This window comes from Zootoca vivipara, chromosome 17 (assembly GCF_963506605.1).
Source record: "Zootoca vivipara chromosome 17, rZooViv1.1, whole genome shotgun sequence".
Classification (NCBI taxonomy): domain Eukaryota; kingdom Metazoa; phylum Chordata; class Lepidosauria; order Squamata; family Lacertidae; genus Zootoca; species Zootoca vivipara.
This window is the reverse complement of record NC_083292.1, coordinates 1,638,153-1,660,560: the sequence shown is the minus strand read 5'-3', so window position 1 is coordinate 1,660,560 and position 22,408 is coordinate 1,638,153. Positions and strand designations below refer to the sequence as shown.

General features: G+C 42.3%; 1 protein-coding gene across 4 annotated transcripts; it reads right to left on the bottom strand.

Annotated features, from left to right (window-relative positions):
• Positions 1 to 5,143: 5,143 nt before the first annotated feature.
• On the bottom strand, positions 5,144 to 22,369 carry ZCCHC8 (zinc finger CCHC-type containing 8). Of its 4 annotated transcripts, none has more exons than XM_035098231.2 (14): positions 20,536 to 22,369; positions 17,868 to 17,910; positions 16,602 to 16,676; positions 15,950 to 16,055; positions 14,713 to 14,790; positions 14,248 to 14,351; positions 13,671 to 13,736; positions 11,986 to 12,049; positions 11,469 to 11,611; positions 10,458 to 10,600; positions 8,854 to 8,978; positions 7,362 to 7,445; positions 6,223 to 6,337; positions 5,144 to 6,043 (listed from the first exon to the last, which is right to left on the bottom strand). In XM_035098231.2, exons 1-14 carry the CDS (start codon positions 20,717 to 20,719, stop codon positions 5,226 to 5,228), a joined length of 2,148 nt encoding a protein of 715 aa, XP_034954122.1. In that variant the 5' UTR covers positions 20,720 to 22,369; the 3' UTR covers positions 5,144 to 5,225. The 4 variants fall into 4 exon arrangements, with proteins under 4 accessions (XP_034954122.1, XP_060125775.1, XP_034954123.1 ...); XM_060269792.1 differs by having other exon boundaries at positions 6,223 to 6,325; XM_035098232.2 differs by having other exon boundaries at positions 11,986 to 12,046.
• Between the last annotated feature and the right edge of the window lie 39 nt (positions 22,370 to 22,408).

The following is a 22,408-nucleotide window of genomic DNA, read 5'->3' as shown; positions in this document are numbered from 1 at the left end:
CACGGCAAAGAAGCAGTACCGTAAGTTGGCAATGCCAATAAATTGATCGAACATGGCAATTCCTTCTTCTAAAAGATGTGGCGAGCGCTTTCTAATGTGCGTTGTTAAATATTGGTTACATCTGCACTGTTGTAAGCGCTTCAGCAAAAGTGGGAGTGAATGATATTATGCAACCCTCAGCAGATGTTCTTTTTACTCCTGGAGTCAATATGGTACTGGCAAGTGCTGCCACATTGACAGGCCTGGACAGCAAAGCTCTTTGTTCCACAATGCACAGCACAGGCTTCATTCTTATGCTCCTGGCAACGAGACAGAATGCCTTCATCCCTGAAGAAGCTGAAAGGGAAACTTGGAGGCTTTGAAAGGGTGAATAAACACATGCAATGGACTTAGAAGAAGAAAAATGTATAGATCAGCAACACACACACACACCTGTTGCAAGCTATTTGCGTTACAATCCTGCACACCCTTTTACTTGGGAGCAAGCCTACTGAAAATGGAAGTTTCAAGAACACATAAAAGGAGCCCAGCTGGATCAGCGTGGCCAACCAGTGTCTGAGTGTCCAAAGTCTGCCTCTTCAAGAGGTTCTATATACAGTAGTTGTTTCTCCACATCCAGCCACCTTAGTTAATGGCCATCCCCACACCATGGGGCAACTCAATCCATTAATTTTGTAGTATGAATAACTATTTTCTTTTGTCTGTCCCAAACCATTCATTTCCCTGGGTGATCCCAAGTTCTAGTTCTTTGGGATAGAGAAATGTCTATTGGCTTTCTCCACACTACGCATAAATTTATAAACCCGTTAATCCCCATTGTAGACATCTTTTTTTCCAAGCGGGGAAAAAACAAAGCCCAGCCTTTGTGGCAACTTTGTGCCCTCCCATTCCCATCATGTGTTATGCTGCTTTTTTTAAATAGTAGTGTTCCTTGATTTTTATTTTTCTGCTGTTTTTCAGGGATTTCTTAAGATGCAATTCAGCAGTAAACCGGGTTTTCCTGGGGAAAGCGGTGGAGGAAAAAAACACAGTTCTCAGACCTGTGATAATAGATCCAATACAAAATAGTAGAAAGCATATGACAAAAGTGTGGATGGACCTTAACTTAAGTCCCCTTTCTTTCAAAGGGACTTAAGTGACTATTTTAGCTGGGTTGGAACCTTTGCCATTCACAGCTCAAATCATTTAAAGCAGTCCCAACAGGTCTGCATAAATCACCATCAGGATTATGTGGTAGGAGAGCTACCAGCCAGGTATGAATGGCATTAGAAAAGTTGTGTGGGAAAGCTTCAAGGCTCACTCTTACTTAGATCAAGCATTATTACTCACTCATTTTAATTACCTGGCCTAGATTGTCATAGAACACACCCACAGCCTAAGGGAGAAAATACACACTTGTTAATAGAGTCAGCCATGAAGGTCTCTCACCACAACAGACTAAAAAGGGTTCATTATGTAATAGAGAACTGTAAAAGATGTGAAACTGAACAAATATTTTAAAAAGCAAGAAAGGACAGGAGGAATGAAACCAGAAAAAATAACAGTACTATTATGTAAGTGCACAGAAAAAGTAACAAAGTCTAGCTTTTGTAATATACAGTGGTGCCTCGCTTAACGAATGCCCTTCTTAACGAAATTTCCGCTTAATGGGTTTTTCGAGCGGAGGTTGCCTCGCTAGACGAATGCTTTTTACGAAAAATTCGTCTAGCAAATCGCGGTTTCCCATAGGAATGCATTGAAAGTCAATTAATGCGTTCCTATGGGCAAAAAAAAATAAAAAAAATTCAATGCATTCCTATGGGATTCGCTAGACAAATTTTTCGCTATAAGAAAAGACCCGTGGAACGAATTAATTTCGTCTAGCGAGGCACCACTGAACTAAGAGTTCTGGATGGAATGCTAAAAATAAACATACACATACCTGACAACAGATAGAAATTAATTTCCCAAATACTGTATCTAAATTTAAGTTGCCTTGGAACAGTAATGAAACTATAGGAATGCTAATTACTCAAGCACTCTTAATAATTTTTCATATATTTCAAATAACCTTTGCAGCAACTGCTATGCGACAAAGTAGGCCAACATTTTAATTCCTGCACTTTGCAGGTTCAGACTGGTAGTAACTCAATGGTGGAGCATATGTCTTGCATGCAGAAAACTTTCTCCAGGGATGATGAGAAGCATAGTTCAAAAGATCTGCAGGAACACACTTAACACACATAAGCTACATGGCTCTCAGGCCTCTTTCCTAGCATTGTGTTCGCTGACTGAGCAACTCCATCAAAGAGTGAACGCCCCCAATTACTCAGTTTAATCCCTGGCATCTCCAGTTTAGAGCATTTTATGGGAAAGGCTTGCACTGGAGAGCAAAGAAAGCAGCTGCCAATCAAAAGTAGGCCACAATTCACACAAACCAATGATAGCATGGGCAAGTTCAAACAAAGTCAGAACTGCTCCACCCATTTAAAATCTCCTGTAATGTAGTCAATTAACCCTTCAGATGCAAGCACTTCTCATAGTTTGCTTTTTATTTTATTTTCAGTGATAGGTAGGTCATGTGACCTAGAATACATAATATTAAGAATATATTTATTTATACCCCGCAGCCATTTTTCCCTGACAGGACTGAAAGCAACTTACAGATAGAAACAAGAACCATTAAAAACATAGAAAAAGCAAAACAATCTCTGAAAAACAATTAAACACTCATACAATTAAAAACTATATACTTTCTTATTAATAATACTTAAACAGTACAATTTAATTCCCTGTTCGGAGCCCCTGATGAATGCCAAAGAAACAAAAGTGCCAAATGCAAGACACTCAGGCAAATGGAACGAGCTACCTGCCACCCTGAAAAAAAAACCTGGAAGGTATGGCACAAACCCCAAACATGCCCAGGGTGGGCCTAGAGTCGTCCTACTGTCATCCAAGGAGGAGCATTCATGGGAAGTGGATCGTCAGAGTATAGTGGTCAGTGACGAGGATCCACGAGGCTGAGTCATAGCTGCACTCCGCCATGAAGCACACATGGGCAGGTCTCTGCCTCTCAGCCTAATTTACTTTACGGGGTTGTTGTGGGGATTAAATGAGGAGCAGAGAACCATGTATACCACCTTGAGCTCTTGGCAAGAAAAGATGCGATAGAAATGTATCTAATGGGCCCTTCTCTGGAGAAGGCTTCCTTCAAATGCTGCCTCAGCTGAGGCATACGTCAATTTTATAGTGCCTGGAGAAAGGAGATGGAGCAGCCTTTGTAGCCATCAGTGGATTTCCAGCAAGATGTTCGTGGAAAAGATGAGAAAAGCAGCTGGAGCCCTGGTAGAAGGCCTGCTAAGGAACAGGTGGTGGTTATTATGTCCTCCTATGTAAAACCACCTGGGACGCGGGTGGCGCTGTGGGTTAAACCACAGAGCCTAGGGCTTGCCGATCGGAAGGTCGGCGGTTCAAACCCCCGCGATGGGGTGAGCTCCCGCTGCTTGGTCCCTGCTCCTGCCAACCTAGCAGTTTGAAAGCACGTCAAAGTGCAAGTAGATAAATAGGTACCGCTCCAGTGGGAAGGTAAATGGCGTTTCCGTGCGCTGTGCAAATAACGCGAGATGAGCGCCACAACCCCATGACTGGACCTTATGATCGGGGGTTCCTTTACCTTTTTATGTAAAACCACAGAATTCAAAGAAGGTGTACTTTCTTTTTCCCATGACTGTACTCGCCCTCTCAGAGGGATGAGTGGGCTTAGGGCAAAAGGAATGGAGAACCATTTACTATAAAGGCTGAAATAAAGAGTAAGGAAATAGATGAAGGAAAACCATGTTAGCTGAAGAAGGAACCTGTACTCAGTGAAGCAGGCAAAGGGAGGGGGTAGAGAAGGAAGAATACAGCACTTCCACAGATTCCAGGCCACGTCTTGCCTAATACATGGTTGTTGTGGAGGCCTCACACATACCATTGAGAATGACCATACACATCATTGGATAATCCTTTAAACAAGTGAAGTAAAAAAAACTAATTTGACATGGCACAGCATGTTCGTATTTGAAAACAGCTAGCTCAGCTATATTTTGAACCATAGGGCAGCTTCCTTGAAGGGCCAGGAGGGCACCAGTCTTCAAAATAACCAAGGTGCCTGCATTGGAGCATTTGTGCAAGGAGGGAAAAGGGCATTGGCGGGATAGCTGCACACAAACCTGCAGTGTGCTCCTGAGAGACTATCCATGCAATGCCACACCTTCATTTTTATGGCGAAAGGAAGGTAGCGTGCAAATGTACAAGCAGCTAATTATGTATGCATGCAACTTTAGAGAAGGCCATTCAACTTATTTTCCAGCCGATGGCCTCATTTCCTCATGAGCAACCACCTGGGGGCTGCTTGTGGTGGGCAGGGCCAAAGGGGGTGCAGGAACTGGTGTGATTTTTACACACTACAGTAGGCTACACCACACAGCTCTGCATCCAGGCAAGCAAGAGGCTGGTTTTTACCATTCAGGAACATGCAAAAGCACTTGAGGGGGGAGTGCAGCATGGGGCATGGGGAGGGCTGCGTGGCCTGGGTAGCGTCTCAAAGGCATACAAAAAAGTTATGAAAAAATTGTTTATTAAACCTCTGTACAGAAGCATCAATATGTATGTACAGCAAGTTCAAATATGGGACATTACTAAAAAGAAAGAAGAAAAACGGTAGTACTAAAAAAATCTGACCCACATAAATTATTTATAAAACTCTTCAAAAAGGGCAGGGATAATTGTGAAACAACCCCTGATTATTCCCATTTAATTGCTACAATTTTTCTATTTTAAATGAAGGAGAAACCATTTAAAAGGTTTTTGAACCTTTTAAAAACTACTGAGAATAAACTGGTTTACAGTGATGCAGAAAGTACAGAGAAAAGCCTCCAGTTGCTGCTGCTCTAACTTCACAAGTCAAACAGGGTCAGAAAGATTAACCCATATTCAGGAAACATTTTCAGAAAAGTTAACTCACTTGGTAACACCTTCTTGTATTAGCAGAAACATTGGTTTTAGGCAGCAACAGACCCCGAAGTCAAAATGGAAGCTCTGTACACTGCACTTTTTAAAACAAGTAACATAATTATAGGAGGAGCTTTCAATATGTCTGTTCTTACTTGGTCATTATTTATAAAGTAAGTACAGAGTAGTATCCAAAGTTAATTGGCCAGTCAGTTTCTTTTGGGTGCAAGCGTGCCGCAGTAGTCACAGGGCACCTAGGAGGAAGCCTTCTTGCTTTTCTGCTGGTTCCTAGGAGAGTTCTTTAGCACACTTCTTATTCGGAGGTAAATCCCAGTAGATTCAGCCATGTTATCAAATTCAAAAGGTGTTATCCCAGCAGCAAACTTGCTCATGTCAGGGACAGGGCTGGCATTTTTGGGCACCTCAGCACTGATGACCACAGGAGTGTCACTCTGGCTTTCCCTGGACACTGAGGTTGAGGGGCAGTTCTCCACACTGCCTTCAGAATCCATGTGGTTCGGTTCTTCATTGTCTGTCAAATCAATCGGTTCATCACCTGAAATCTGTTTCTTTTCGGACTCTTCTGCTTTGAGTACCTGTTCACTGTTGTCTGAAGTCCCAAGTTCCAATACATCCAGCTTCTTGCATGTTATTTCTTCTGGGAAAATGTCTGACTCGGCTCGAGATGGTGATGAGGCTACAGAGTTTCCTGTTAAAGGATTCTCTCCAGGTATGTCAGAGTCACTGTTTGCACTATCTGCTTGCTCCAGGGCTGCCCAAATGAGGCGCTGCTGCTCCTCAAGCTCTTCCAGTGTTAAAGTGTCTTCATCCGTAGCAGAGCCCTCTGCTCTCAGTGGAGCAGAATCACTGGAAGGAGTCAAAGGTGGAGTATCACGGGAAACTGGTAGGGGAATACATGGAGGAAGCTGTGGAGGGGTAATGTTGGGGGGAGTACATGGAGGGGTCCCACGTGGCAATGGGGGAGGAGTGGCATTCAGTGGTGACCCTGGAGGCAGTGGAGGTTGGAACTGGAAGCTATCATAGCCAGGAGAACTGTGTGGAGCTTCAAAGTCTGAAATCAGAAAAAGAGCAACTGTTAGTAAGCATCCCTATCCCTATCTTGTTTTCAATGGAAGCTGGTATTCAGGTATGGTGGATCAGAATTTTTAATAGGGATGGAAAGAAGGAAGTTTTAAAGCTATTTCATGAACTATATTTATTGCACAGGTTTATTAGTATTGAAAGGCTTACCAGAATCCATCTCCATGTCAGCTGATGATACTTCAGCACTGTGTCCTTTCTGTCTTTTTGGATGATGAGAGTTCTGGTGAGATGAAGATCTTTTATTGCTGGACTTTGGGCTCGACTAAAGAAGCATCGCCAAGGAACAAGAGAGATTAGGAGTATTCAACATGATTATGAAGATACATTCATGGAAGGTGCTCATGTGGGCCACAGCCATGGAGAAGGCAGCCTCACAGGGTCTCTGAGCTTTCAATGTTCATTTTTTTAAAGCATTTAAACAAAGTAAATTTCCATCCCTTTCCCTTGCTGCTTCTGACTTCCAGTAGTCTGGCTAATGATTCTAAAGGTACCAAAAGAACTGGAAAGCACTTGGAAATTTATATACTGTACACTGCTTGGATTTAGGTTTGTTTTAAAATGTATATATCTATGTACGTATTGCTATTTTGCAAAATAAATACTAAGAACTGCCTCCAGCATTCTCTGTCTGCTAGTATAAAGCTCTTGCACTAGCAGATGGGCAAGTTTTAATGTTGCATAACCAAGGAATCCAATGCTACAGTTATGCCACAGGCTGCATGATCTATTGTGTAGCACATTATCAGCAACCTGCTGAGCATTCTCTTGCGCAACAACATTTTGCTGGTGCAAAACATTACACCAGCAGAACAAGTATTCCTCTAACTTACGCTACACTGGATTCCACTACACTGGATACAACCCTAAATTTTAGTCTGCCTACTAATATGTCTGATTATAGAACTGCACACTCTTTATTCACATTATCATAGGTGGTTTGAAAGAGTTCAAAGCAACCAACTGCCATATCTTGAAGAAAATATGTTCCCATCAGGGACCCTAGCTCTTCTGTGATTTATGTTAACAGATTTCAATAACTCCTATTGCACTCTTCAACCCTGAAAGGCTAATGGAAAAGTAACTAATTGAAACTAATGAACAAAATAGGACCTAAAGACACCAGAAGACTAGCATCAACCATGGCAACAATCTACAGAAATGTACACCTCTACATGTTCCTCTGACCTATGTATGCTTTTTACTATCATAAATTAGATAATTCTATGTAGAACTAGAAATATGATTGTTAGCACACAGCTTTCACAAGCACATTTAAATATAGTCACCGAATGATAGGTAGAAAGATAGTGGGCAAAGATATCCTTCTGCTGACTGGGCTGAAGGGGTACGGAACCAAACATCCTCCATTCCTGCAGGAATATAAATACATGGCTATCAGTAAAAGAAGATGCTGATCAACGTGCAGGACTAGAAAACTTGCTTGCATATATGTGTTTAGCAAAAAGAGGAAGAAAGCAAAGAATAAACTGTAAGAAAAATATTTAATAAAGGCATTTGCTCGCTGAAGGCACGTTTCTGCGTGTGCGCGAAGCGCTGATAGAGCGCTTCTGCGCACACATCCGCTGCGCAGATCGCGTCTGCGCATCCGACGCCGCGGAACCCGGATGTAAACACTTTCGGGTCCGCGGCGTTCATAAATGGAGTTTTTCGTAAACAGAGGTAGGCGTAATCCGAGGTTCCACTGTATTCCAAACACAGAATTTACAACAGATGAGGACATAATATATCAATACAAATTAAAAACAAGACAATACAGCTTAGAATATAAAAACATTGGGAGCTGAAATACCAAGCTAGTATTAAAAAGTAGAACAGACTAAAACACACATGAAAGAAACCAAAGAGGAAACCCCTCCCCAGAAAGGGAGTTCCAAAGTTGAGGAACCACTGTCAAAAAGGCCCAGTCCGTGGTACCCACCAACTAGATCTGCCTTAATGGTGGCCCAGAGGAGAGGGCCTTTGAGGACCATCTCAAGGTCAGGGCAGTTAGCCGTGTTGGTCTGCCGCAGTCGAAACAAAATAAAAAAAAATCCTTCCCGTAGCACCTTAGAGACCAACTACCGTCTTTTTCACTCCATAAGACTTTCTTCCTCCTAAAAAGTAAGGGGAAATGTCTCTGTGTATTATGGAGCAAATGTGTGGTCGATCGCTGGCTCCCTTTCTGGCCCTGCCCCCTTGCCCAGGCCTCCGTTCTTGAATGTTCTGCAGACAGAGGCTATTTGTTTCCCCAGCAACATGTGACTGGCTGATTAGATTATCTGTCTGGAAACTGTAGAAACGGCTCCCTTTCCTTTCATAAAGAAGCTGCAGAACTCTGAGTTGAACCCCATAAAAACAGGATTTTTTTCCTTTTGCAAAGTAGGCTCAACAACTTTGAGCTGATCCTCAAAAAGGGGGGCTTTTCCCCTTTGCAAAAGAAGCTGCACAACCTTGAGCTGATCCTCAAAAAAACAGGGCTTTTCCCCTTTGCAAAAGAAGCTGCACAACTGTGAGCTGATCCCCCCAAAAGGGTGCTTTCCCCCTTTAAAAAACTAGGTGCGTCTTATGGAGCAAAAAATATGGCATGTTTGTTATTGGTATGAGCTTTCATGTGCATGCACACTTCTTCAGATAGAGGCCAGGGCAGTTCATGTGGAAGCAGGGAGTCCCTCCAAATAAATTTTGAAAGGACTGTCAGATACAGATAACATGTAAAAGAAATTCGTATGTCACTCTTTGGAGGAAGGAGGTGATGAAAGTGTAAAACTAGTCACTTACATCTGTTACTCCATTTGGAGTGGACATATTAAAACCTGGATAGTTTATCAACTTAGAGACATCATAAGTGACACGCCAATTCTGTTGGTAATATTCTTCCGCCTCTGTTTCACCACCAGGAGATGCTGTAACAAAACACCACAAATAGTTAGTGATACTATTGACAAAAGAGGACTTGGCACATATACTGGTGAGCTCTTGTTGCTTCTAACCACTTTGACAACAGGGTGCTGGAATGCACAGATTCTGTGATAAGAAGCAAAACAACATTGTATAATTAATCACAAAAGAAATAACCAGCCATTTTTTATGCACCATATTCAGAACTGAAAAATTTAGCACCACTCCAGCAGAACCCCAAGATAAACCACCCAAGCTCGGCTTATGGTAGTTATTTAAGGTTGTAGTCAATGCTAGTCCTACTCAGAAAAGACCCATTAAAATTAATGAATATGACTTAGGCACATTCATTCCAACAGGTCTACTCTGAGTAGGACTTTATTTGCTACAAGTCTAGCAATTGAGTCCAACTCCCCACAATGCAGGAATCTCAATCAATGCCTCCATAGATTGTTCCCATGAATTTTAGTAACAATGGAAGTTTTTCTGAAAACATGGGGGGGGGGGTCCTAAGCCACACACTCGTCTTATCATACATATAACTGTTTATTATCGTATTTGGACTTACAATCCACCCCAAACAATCCCAGGGGAGGGGTGTTTCAGGTTTCAAATAAATACAATGTACATTAAAATCAGAAAATGAGAAAAACAACCAATATTAGAACAACAGCACAGAACAAGAGGACAGACATCTGGTCAACCAAAGCCCTGGGTAAAAAGGTGTGTATTGACCAACTGTTGAAAATCTTATGTGTTGTTCCAACTTCTTAAATTGGGCTCCATAGTGGGCTGACAACCAGTGCAGATCTTTCAAGGTCAGTCAGAATGTGTATACATCCACCAGCAGCCTCACTTGAGTGTTCTGCACTAGCTGCAGCTTCGGAATGATCTTTAAGGGTAGCCTGACACAGACTGGGAAGTGACCATGGATCACTGTGATAGGTTATCCCAGTCAAGGAACAACATAACACTGGGTCTCAAATGACATAGAAAGATAAAGTAGGACCCACCAAGCTATAATCCCCCGTTGCTGCTGTCTAAAATCGGCCTTGAAGGTAGGAATGGAATCACTGTACAACAATGCCCCCAATTTCCAACCCCCAAGTTGTTTGAGAAGGATGCTGTAGTCAATAGTATTGAAGTCAAAAAGAATCAACAAGGTTGCACTACCCAGTTCCTTTCCCAAGAAACCAGGCCAGTCAAGGTAGTTTCAATGCCTTGAATTGAATTGGGTCCAGATAATCTACTCGTATTACAGAAGTTCAATTATTATTGGAAAGACTCAATAGGCAAACATCTCATATAACAGGCTGTAACAATAAACAACACTATTTTAACTATTTTCTTTACACTCAGAAACCAGAAAGGTGGAATGCTTTTCAAAGTCAAAAGCCAAATAATGGACAGGTATCCTCTTATTACGAAAAAATAAAACACATTTGCAGTAAGGTAACGAGGGCCTTTCTCACCACTAAACTTACCCTTTCCATCATAGAGTGTTAGTCCAGATTTTTCCATTTCTGCTTCCTTGAGCCAACCTGGGGGATAGCCCAGTTGCCGCATTCGATAGATGAAAGGAGGAAGAGTCTTGTCAGTGACACCAAGTGCATCTTGAAGTTCCTCGCTGCAATAGGAAAAATGCATCTTGTTAGAAATAAGAAGGGGCTGAACAACACTATTTGGGGAAATTGTCTGCTACATTTTAAGAAAACAAACGAGAGATTTGTATCCTGATGGAAAACTTAGGTCACACTGAAATTATATAAGCAAGCTGCAGAGTTGTGTCCAGCTTGAATATATTTGCATGTTGTTACACATAAGTGATTTTCATGAATACAGTATGTTCTTTTCCATTAATTGTTACTCCCAAACCAGCCAGGTCTTGATGCAGCTTTATTGCTAAGGGTTCCAAAATTACAGTTTGAAGCAGTTTTATTTTCTTGGTTCTTTTTCTGGTTGTTTGACAGTAGAGAGATCTTTCTGAGGGGCGGTCACTGCCACCCCTCCTTTGGCCCATTCCCTTTTTTTGCACTATTTGAGATACGATGTACACCTTTCTATCTGTCTCGGGCACTAATGCTGCTGGTAGATCTGTTCTCTGAGATTTGCTGCTGAGAATGTTGAATTTCCTCTAGTGACTACCAGATGGAAATGACAAGCCCAGTAATATCATATTCCTGCTTTTTGCAACTTAAACACTACTGGACACATTTCTCTTTTTTTCTTTTAAAGGTATTTTGAATGACCGTTTAGATTTAGTAAAAATCAGGTACCTGAAGGCAGGAGTGCTGAGCCATCCAGTCCCTTCCCCCCATGTTTTCAGCTTTCTCCAACTTTGTGCCTTCCAAATATTTTGGACTACAGGTTCCAGCAGCAGCCGCCAGCACAGCCATGCTGGTCTGGTCAGTGCTGACATGAGTTGTAGTCCAAAGCTTTCAAGGAGCACCAGGTTGGGAAAGGCTGGTTTATATTCAGTGAGAGAGAGAAAATACCTAATTATTCCTGGTTTGAACCTTCCAAACCTTTCTTCAACTTCATCTGCATGGTACCGCTGTTGGAAGTTTTGGTTTCCTGCTTCCCCACAAGCATCCATAAACTGCTTCCTTTTTTCACTTATACGGGCAGCATTTCGTGGCTAAAATGTAGTTAGAGGGGGGAAATCAGGACAATGTCAGCTACCAAGTTACACATAAAAATTCCCTTGATTCACCTGTGGGATAACAGTCTGCTTAGTACTATACAGAGTTAGACTATTTGATACTTAAAGGTTTTAGCCTCACAGAGGATATATGTTGCTGAATACAATTGTTTAAACTTGTTTTTTAAAAGACCCTAGAATATTTTAATAGGGACATACATAGCAAAATATGTTTCTTAAGATATAAAGCATATCAACAATATTCAAATGGATTATACAGTTTTATCAAAACCCAACTGAATCCTTCCAAATTAATCCATATCTGATTATCAATGTGCTCTGAGGACAGAACATCAGAAGGAATATTTTACCTGTGGACAATCTTTCATTTGGTGGTCTTCAGAGCCACAATTGAAGCAGTGAGATTTTGGCCTGCTTTATAAAAGTAAACAGTTTATAACACTAATATTTAATACTGGCTTAACAAATATGTGAGTCCATTACATATTTCCAACAGCCTTTTAAAAATGTCATCCATATGGTTAATATACCAAACCCAGTTGTGACAGCACAGAAGAATGCAGGATGAAGTATACTAACAGCAATGTCACTTAACATTTTAAACATTTTGCAACTATGCCACAACAGTCTGACAAATAAATACAGTGGTGCCTCAACTCACGAATTTAATCCGTTCCGAAGGCACCTTCGTAGGTCGTTGAAAAGTGCCATTCGAAACGCGATTTCCCAAAGGAATGCATTGGAAACGGAAAAATTCATAAGTCGAAGCAACCCCATCTAAAAATTCGTAAGTTGAAAAAACCCTATATAAAACCGCCGCGGTTTCTGTTCAGATGTTAAGAAATTCATAAGCGTGAGGCCATTTGCCCCATTCGTAAGTTGAAAAATTCGGTTGTCGAGTCGTTTGTAAGTCGAAGGAACCACTGTAAAGTAGTATATAGTGGAAATTTGGATGTTGGAAAGAAAAATAAAAAGTGCTCTGATCTAAGACATAATAGTTTGACTCTTGCTATGGACTTTGTGATTTCGTGCTCCTTCTTTCTCTTGCAATCCCTCCCACAGACCACACCGCAATTTGCCATGACATCCAAAGCAGGTGAATACGGTGTGCCTGAACCATGGAAGCCCATTTGAAAGTGTGGTTTCCAATTCAGGTTTGAAGGGAAACCATTGTTTGTGAGAATCAGGAAGTGTGAGAGGAAACTGAATGGGTCAGTGCATGAAACAATTATTTTCATGCTTTGCCTATTATGGAGAAGGCCACTTTCGCACTTAATATCACAAAATGCTTTAAAAACTGCAAGCTGTTACATCATGAAGGGTGCTCTTTTGGAGAAAGAGTATCATTATGGAGAAGACCACTTTCAACTTGCATTAGCAGCAGTGCACTGCTTTTCAAAATATTTTAGAAATACCGGTAACTACCTAGTCCATCTTAAGATATGTCAAGGTACATGGCCCTCTCCAATTATAAAGCTGAGTAAATTCTTGTTTTTAATTGTTCATGAAATGTTGGCTCAATCCATTATTCTAGTGCCCTACTTGAGGACTCATCTAGTTAATTCTTAATGAAAGTTAATTAATAAGCCTGTCTCCTAGCAGATTTCAATTTTCTATCAAATTAAAGAAAACGAGTTTTACGAGAGTTATGAGCAGGATGATGGACAGCGAGGTCTGAATAGCCCTTGCTAACCTGGTGTCCTCCAGCATGGCTGTGCTGGCTGAGGTTGATGGCAGCTGTAGTCCAAAACGTCTGGAGGGCACCAGGTTGACAAAGACTGCTATAGTTACTTTGGATGTAACTGAATAAGGTCTTCAAAGCACCCAGAACATTCCAACTCCCTCTCCCCATATACTTTTGGTCATAAGAGGCTGCACTTAACACTTAATATCACAATGAAGGGTGCTCTTTACGTCAGCAATTTAATCTGCGCTTTGCTCTCATTCTAATCTAAGTCATATCCATTACTAATCAACCACAGTACATTTCAGTTTTTTTAACTAGAAATCTTCATAGATTTAGAGAAATACAAACCTTTTAGGCTTTACTTGTATCTCCTGTCCATCTAGAGAAAGAATCTGCGTGAAAACTTGCTGGTATCTTAAGAGTTCAATAAGGAATTGCCATTGTATAAAACAGAACAACTGAGGTTTACATGTCTGTGTATGCATGGTGGCTATGTCCCAGCGGTGTTTTGGTATAAATTGTTATTACAAAGTTCAATTTTGTTTGTTTTTTGCTTAAGAAAGGTAAGATGAGACTCATAATCAATACCACAAAGGCAAGATTATGCTTGAAAGGATGGTTCCATCATTGTTGAAAGTATGCTATTTTTTATTAGTAGAGTTTGCCTGATCAGTGTAGCGTGTCAGCTGCCTGACTCCACTATTGAGAAATATAGCATGGAAGCACAGTAGCATCTTAAAGCAGAGCAGAAAATCCAATCACCAGAAATAATGTTTCACCAAAAAGGGCATTCCCTGTAATGTATGACACCACAATTATGTAGTTAATAGACTCAAAATATGTAGATTGAAACTGCTTTAGTACTGATTGGATTAAGTTGCAGTGTTAGCAGGAAAAGAGGAGGACATTAAACTAAATAGGATACTTGGGTATTTCCCATCCGTCTGTCAGCTGAGGGTTTTCATTTAATATAGGCTGCCCCAGTTTATCAAGACAAAAATTGGTAAAATAGAGAACACTTCCTACAACCTGTAGAAAGAGTCAAAAAGTGTCAGCATTTTATCAGATTGAAAGACAACATTCCTTTTTAAAAAATGTACTTAAATATTTCACAAATATGTATTCTGATATAATTAAGTACATTAAAATAAAGGTTCTCCTGTTTAAGGTTTTACAAATAAGATCTTACACCCTACACACCCATAACTAAAAGCCCAGCCAATTAATGAGTTTCGGCCTTCCAAGAATTACAACAACTTAACAATAATTAAATACAGTGAGAATTACATGGCTCTTTCAGCATCTTGTCAACCCTTTTCTAATGCCATGGCTCAGAAATCTAAAATGTAGGATTCAAGCACATACACCACAAAACAAAGGAGTAACTTACACTAAAGGCCTCCTTGATTTTTTTTGATGTATTTGAGATTGTCACTTTATGGTCTTCTTCCAACATAAAACTAGAAGGCTAATAGAAAGACAAATCACAGTTTGCAAAACTAAGCTTATATTTATCAAACAACAAACTATATAATTCTGAGTGTTCTCCTATACTATGCCCGAACTCACTTCCAGAACACTTGTACAGTGGTGCCTCACAAGACAAAAGTAATTCGTTCTATGAGTCGCTTCGTCTTGCGATAATTTCATCTTGCGAAGCGCGGTTTGCCGCGGCAAAAAAAAAAAAAACATCAACCCCCGAAAACCTTTGTCTTGTGAAGCACGGCCATAGAAAACTTCGTATTGTGAGTCACCAAAAACATCGCAAAACGCTTTCATCTTGCGAGTTTTCCGTTGCGTGAGGCATTCGTCTTGCAAGGTACCACTGTACAGTATCAGGAATAGGGAACCTGGTGCCCTCTAGAGGCAGCTGGGATTCCAATGCCCATCTGTCCCAGCAAGCATGGCCTATTGTCAGGAATGATGGGCAACTCCAGAGCAGAGCAACATCTGGAAGGCAACAAGTTCCCTGGCCTACAGGATTCTTTAAAAAATTCTTGCATTTATATCCCAACTTTCTTCCATCAAGGATACTCTCTCCCCCCCTCCCCACCGTCCCTTCAAATTTCAGCTAAAAATCCACTCTCTTTGCTCTCTTTGAAGTCTTTAGCTTAACCTCCTATAAGTATGGCGAAGTCCTCTTCCACAAAGTGAACAGGAAAGGCCATGTGTGCCCTGGTGCTCTGAGTGCACACTGGATGGACATAGCTCAGTGGCCACTTTGGATGTAGCGGAATCTCAAGCAAAAAAGTCCTCAGATAGCAGGGCTGGGAAAGTCCCCAACCTGAGACCTTGGGAAGCTACTGTTAGTCCCAATAAACAATACTGGGCTAGGTGGACCAATGGTTTGACTCAGTATTGCCTATCTTCACATGGAACAGTATACTTTGCTACTGAAGAACATGACCAGAGTTAACACATTGCAGCAGAACATTTTTGACAGACCAGTCATATGAATAGAAAGATGTTATTTCTTGAAAATGTAGCTTACGTGCTTCTCTTCTTATGCTTTTAAGGAAACACGGTACACTTTTCATCAATAACAAAGGCTAGTAGGGCTCATCTACTACTTTAGTAACAATGAATACCAAGAAAAGGTTTAGATCATTTCATTAATATATAAATACCTGCGGCTTAACATTGAAGTAGGTCTTGTCAGATTCAGCACTTTGTTGCTCCTCATATTTTTGAACTAAACAAGATATAAAATCTTCTATTTCTTGATGATATTGCCTATACAAGAATTATCAAAATAGATATGCTGTCTTTGATTGTTATAAAGCATCTCTCTCACAGACTGCTGTTACACACTGTTCAAGCTGAGGATTTTGTTCTGCAATTCTGCAGAAGGAAGAGCTTGTAGATCAAACTTGGGGGGGGGGAGGTAAAGGCATTTGTCCTATCCAGTGTTTTGGTAGCTCTGCAGTAATTCAAAATTCCTTTCATGTTGCATACTTTTTCTTTAAATATCTGTAGAGCAATAGTTTTCAGTGTTTTTTAGACTAGGGACAACAACCTACTATGTGGGAACTTTAACTTTTTAAAAAACCCTACATATGGCTTATTTACCCAACCACCCAATGTTTCCAGTTCTCATTTGAACACACACGCACACACACACCTAAATAATTGGGGTACAGCTACAGACATGACACCTTATATTGGGAGACAGTAGACTACAGTAGTGGGTTCTGACCCACCACTCAAAGCTCAATACTCTAGAAGGCACCCACGATTCAAACATTCTGAACTTAACCAATATAAAATATATACACTTACTTTGAAACAGTATTGTTCATAAATAAAATTTGTAACAAAGGCCCATCAAGTTGAGAGTCGTCAATGGTAAGTCCACTAAAAAAGAAAGCATAAAGCTACCATTATCATTCGGTAGCAGCAGTTCAGACAGGCCCACATGTCTCTTTGACGTAGTTTGGAAGTATTCTGGCCACATTAAGATACTTTAATATATGTAGGGACGCGGGTCACGCTATGGTCTAAACTACTGAGCCTCTTGGGCTTGCCGATTGGAAGGTTGGCTGTTAGAATCCCCACGACAGGGTGAGCTCCCATTGCTCTGTCCAAGCTCCTGCCAACCTAGCAGTTTGAAAGCATGCCAGTGTGAGTAGATAAATAGGTACCACTGCAGTGGGAAGGTAAACAGAGTTTTCATGTGCTCTTGCACTTGTCACAGTCCTCCGTGCACCAGAAGCAAAGCTGTCTGTGGACAAACGCCAACTCCCTTGGCCTGAAAGCGAGATGAGTGCCGCAGCACCATAGTCACCTTTGATTGGATTTAACCGTCCAGGGGTCCTTTACCTTAATATGTTTGTTTGTTTGTTTGTTTCTCTCTCGTCCCCCACCAAATTCTTAGTAATAAACCTTTCTCCTTACCGCAGTTTGTTAAGAACAGTGCATACTAAGCCAAAATTATTTTCTTTTGATTACATGCATTAGATTCTACAGCTTAATATCAGTGAAGTGGTGACCACTCAATACAAACAAATGACAGGTATTTTCTGCTACATCAACACCCAGAATCCAGAAAACCATGCTGCTTCACGTGCTCAAGGAGGCTTTGTGCCCCACCCCATAAATGGAGCAGGTCAAACCACCTTTTAAAAATCACCTAACTTTCGGCAAACCCGGAAGTCTTTTCGCCGTGCGCGTGTTCTGCGCCTGCGCAGAAGCAGCGCACGTGGTCGGCGCATGCACAGAAGCACAAAATAGAGCTTCGCGCATGCGCAAAGTGGGCGCTTTGACAACCGAAGAATTCAACTTACAAAGAGCGCCGCGGAATGGATCGCCTTCGTAAGTCGAGGTACCACTGTACGAACATAAAGTATGAATTACATCATACATCTAAAACATGGCAAGCCAGTTTTGAAACTGAAAAGAATTCCACAAGCAATTTATGCTTTGGCATTGTGTGGGTGGGTTGGAATCACACAGGGCATGCCCAAATTCTTACACATATCTAAAGTGGCTCTTGGGAGCCCATCCACTATATTAAACATCACAGATGATGAAGCAATTTACACATACCTTGGTCGAGTCAGCATATTCAATTTTCTTCTGAGTTCATGATGTTAATTATTTGTTAAGGAATTTAAAGTCATGCTACTATTTCAGAATAATGACAGATAATTTATGACTGCCCCTGTTCTGCACTCTCAATCAGTAATGATTAGAACCAGAGCTCCAGATGTAAGCTTATTTGACATATAAAAAGTAGGTATGAAAGTTAAAGTATGTTAGCTGTGAATCAACTGTGAATCAGAGAGCAGCTAAAACCTATTCATGGTACTCAATGTACATGAAGGAAGGAAGGCATCACAAGGGAAGCCTGATGATGGCAGAATTGAATGAATATATTGTCAAACGCTTCAGGCCACATCCTTCTAGGGCTGCTGACATTTATGTCACAGTTCTGCTAAAGGAAGAACTGTACTCCTTCCTGGTACAATTCATGCTTATGAACAGTCCCTTCTTTGAAATCTGGTATCCTGTGCCCTTTAAAAAGCTGCACGTGTGATATATTCAACAGGTGCTGCTCTCTCCACCCCAGCTTTGTCATGTGTCCTCTGTGTGTGTGTGTGACCACAAAACAATTTGCAGAGGGATGATGACAGTGGTACTTCAGGTTAAGTACTTAATTGGTTCCGGAAGTCCATACTTAACCTGAAGTGAACTTTCCCATTGAAAGCAATGGAAAGTGGATTAATCCATTCCAGACGATGAAAAACACCCCCTAAAACAGCAATTTAACACACATTTTACTGTCTAATGCAGGCACCCCCAAACTGCGGCCTTCCCAATGTTTTGGCCTACAACTCCCATGATCCCTAGCTAACAGGGCCAGTGGTCAGGGAAGATGGGAATTGTAGTCCAAAACATCTGGAGGGCCGAAGTTTGGGGATGCCTGGTCTAATGAGACCATTGATCCATAAAATGAAGGCCATAATTAATGTACTGTACTATAAAATAAAAAAGACAGTATTCCAGATTTTAAAAATCAACATTTACAGTAGTACCTCGGATTAAGTACTTAATTGGTTCCGGGGTGCCATTCGCACCCCAAAAAGTGGCGATAGAGCGCATGCGTGAAGTGCCGATAGAGCACAGAACGCTTCTGCGCATAGCACACAGATTGCTTCTGCGCATGCAGCGGAACTCGGAAATGAGCACTTCTGGGTCCGCGGAGTACTTAACCTGAAAGTACTCAACCTGAAGCATACTTAACCCGAGGTGTGACTGTAATATAAAAGTGCTGGGTGTTCTTCAAATCCATGCTCAGCTACAATGTTTACTAGGTGAACTTGGATAATTCAGCACCTCATGTACTTCACAGGATTGTAGCCAAGGAGAAAAGGGGACAGGAGAGAACCATGCACCACTGCTCAGAGTACCGGCCTAAGACTGGGAAGACCCAGATTCAAAGTCACACTCAGCCATGAAGGCCCCTGTGTGATCTTGGGCTGCCACTCTCGCTTGCAGTCTATCTTATCCCACAAGTAGGTGGTGTGGTATGGGATGAAGTAGTATAAAACAAAATTTAAAAATCACAGCAAAGTTCCAAGATACAACTTCTCAAGTGGATAGCAGTATGTTGCGGCAAACACAACACAAACAGGATCAGCAGAGTGGAATTTTGGTCAACTGGGGGGGCAGCAAATGGTTCTTTAGTTAATTTATTATTGCATTTTTACTGCCATAAAGGAGAAGAAATGCCTGTGGGAGTTTCTGTCTCAAGTGTCAACATAACTTTGCCAGTCTTGTTTCTTATACAGTACACTCCAACAGGAGCAGGACAGGGTGAGAGTTTCATTGTTCCTGCTCTCCCGAAGCACAGTGATGTAGGGTGGATACTTTTTCCAGAAATAATTTCACCAGTAACGGTGAATGGATGCAAACTACAAATAAGTAAGCCTGGCAGCTTCAACCTTCTTAGCATTGCTTATGGAATATATTCAGTTGGTTAGCTTTACTGTACACAGCCAAAGCATCTTATGAAATAAAAGTAAAACAAATGTACTAAATTAGATCACTCTTTAGGGCAGCCTTTGCCTGCCTGGTGCCCTCCAGATGTTGTTGGGCTACAACTCCCAACACAGGGCAGCCAAACATTTGCTAATGCAAAGTACCTTAGAATTTACTTAAGTATCTTTTTACAAAAAAAATCCTGATCACTGCTCAGGCAGCAAAACGTCTTGGGCCGGGCCAACCCTGAAAACAGAGACTTGTCAACTTCCTTCAAAGACTAACAGCGATTGTGACATAAGCTCTCATGATCCAGGGGGCTTGACTGTGTCACCCCTTCAAATGCCACGAGGCTCTGATCCCTGTTGCAAGAGGCTAGTCCCTAACACTTTCTGCAACTACAGCCGAAGCCCACGGAACTAAAACCACCGCATGTTCTAGATTATAGATGGGGTGGGGATGGGGGTTACAACGGCTAGGACCTCTTTGTGAAGATAGGTAACAAGATGTCAACAGCACATTGGGCGCCGACGCCCACCCAGAGGCGGCTCCATTCTCAGCCCCTTTTAAGAAAGCTCCACGCGGTCCCGTAAGGCCGGGAGGCGCCCCTCAGCAACCCCAAGGGCAGCGACGCAGCTGCCTCTCGGTGGGGGGGAGGGGAGCGGGGCTCTCAGGCACCCTGTCAGCCGAGGGGAGGGGGCGCCCCCCAGGCCTGCTTCCCCCGCCAGGATATTTTCGGCCTGCAGCTCCCTGACGGTCTCCTGGCACTCCCTCAGCCGCTCGCGGAGCTCCTCCGTCTGCGCATCGGCCTCCTCGAAGCGGGTGTGGACCGGCTGCGCGGCCGGGATGGGCGCCGCCTCGCCGGCGTCCAGCTGCTCGAAGAGCTCCTGGTCCCCGAAGTCCACCTCGGCCGCCATCTTAGGTCGGGGAGGGAAGGCGCCGGCCGCGTGTGGCCCGCCGGCCGCACGGCCAGACGCTGCGGAAGAAGTTGCCGCCGGGCGGAGAAGAAAGGGGGCGAAAGGCCCCGGCCTCACCTCGGAAAGGCCCGCAGTTTCACGCAAGGCCTTCTGTCGCCAGAGCTCTTCGGGCAGGCGACTACAACTCCCACAATGCAACGAGGCCGAACGGTACCAGCAGCCCGTAGGCCTGAACTTCAAACTGGGAGAGTGGCTGTGGGCAGCGATGCATGCTGGGATTGGCGAAGCACTTCCGCCCTATTTTCAAGCTTCCGGAAGCGCATACTAGCGGAAATTGACTTGCAATAGGAGTCGGGGGGGGGGGGGGACGAGCTGCGGCTGTTTTTGCTCAGTCTCTTCCTGTGCGCTTTTCCACTTTCTGTGCTTCACCACTTTCAGGAGTTCAAGCAAAAAGAACCTGGTTACAGCGCAAGCAGGAAACCAGGCAAATAACCCTCCTTTTCCTCCACTATTGTCAGGTCTCTCTCCTCATTAAAACATAAGGGCAGCAACAGACCATCCAGGTTCAATCACTAGGCATGTTCTGATAAGAGATAGAAGAAAAACCCTGGCAAGCCACTGCCACTTAAAACGTGTTTAGCTTATTTTTTAGTTGCTGTTTGGTTAAGTTTTACAGATCGTAATTGTTTTACTGATTATTTGTTCATAATATGACTTATGCTGTACTTGTGTTCTATTAGGTTACTATTACAGTGGTACCTCTACTTACGAATGTTTCTACTTACAAATGGAGCTCCGTCCACCATCTTGGGTGTGGTTTAGATAGGATTTTTTCTACTTACGAATTTTTAGATAGGGTTGCTTCGACTTACAAATTTTTTCGACTTACGAATGTGCATTCGGAACGCATTAAATTCGTAAGTATATGTGGAACGGCTTAGGGAGCTGGGTATGTTTAGCCTGGAGAAGAGAAGGTTAAGGGGTGATATGATAGCCATGTTCAAATATATAAAAAGATGTCATATAGAGGAGGGAGAAAGGTTGTTTTCTGCTGCTCCAGAGAAGTGGGCACAGAGCAATGGATTTAAGCTACAAGAAAGAAGATTCCACCTAAACATTAGGAAGAACTTCCTGACAGTAAGAGCTGTTCGGCAGTGGAATTTGCTGCCAAGAAGTGTGGTGGAGTCTCCTTCTTTGGAGGTCTTTAAGCAGAGGCTTGACAGCCATCTGTCAGGAATGCTTTGATGGTGTTTCCTGCTTGGCAGGGGGTTGGACTGGATGGCCCTTCCAACTCTATGATTCTATGTACCACTGTATGCTATTATTAAGTTTGTAAGCCACTTTCCATTCAAATGAATCAATACATCTATATTTCTGGGTACAGAAAAGCATACAGTAGTCCACTGAAGCAATCCAAGCACTCCCTACCTCTTTCAGTTATTTCCCTTTGAATAAATTCCACAGACGTCTGTGGGCTTTGATTTCAATTTTAATCAAACTGGCTCTTGTAACTCTATAGCATATGAAGCCCTTGGAACTATCGAAAGAGTACCACTTGAGAAAAACAGCATGAGAAGTCAATCTGGGGCAGACAGTATGAAAATTCTGCTACTGTTCCAGACCACCTATGCAAACTAGAATGCTAGCTTTGGGTGAATAAGGGCTCAATAACTGAACAAGAATTATTGA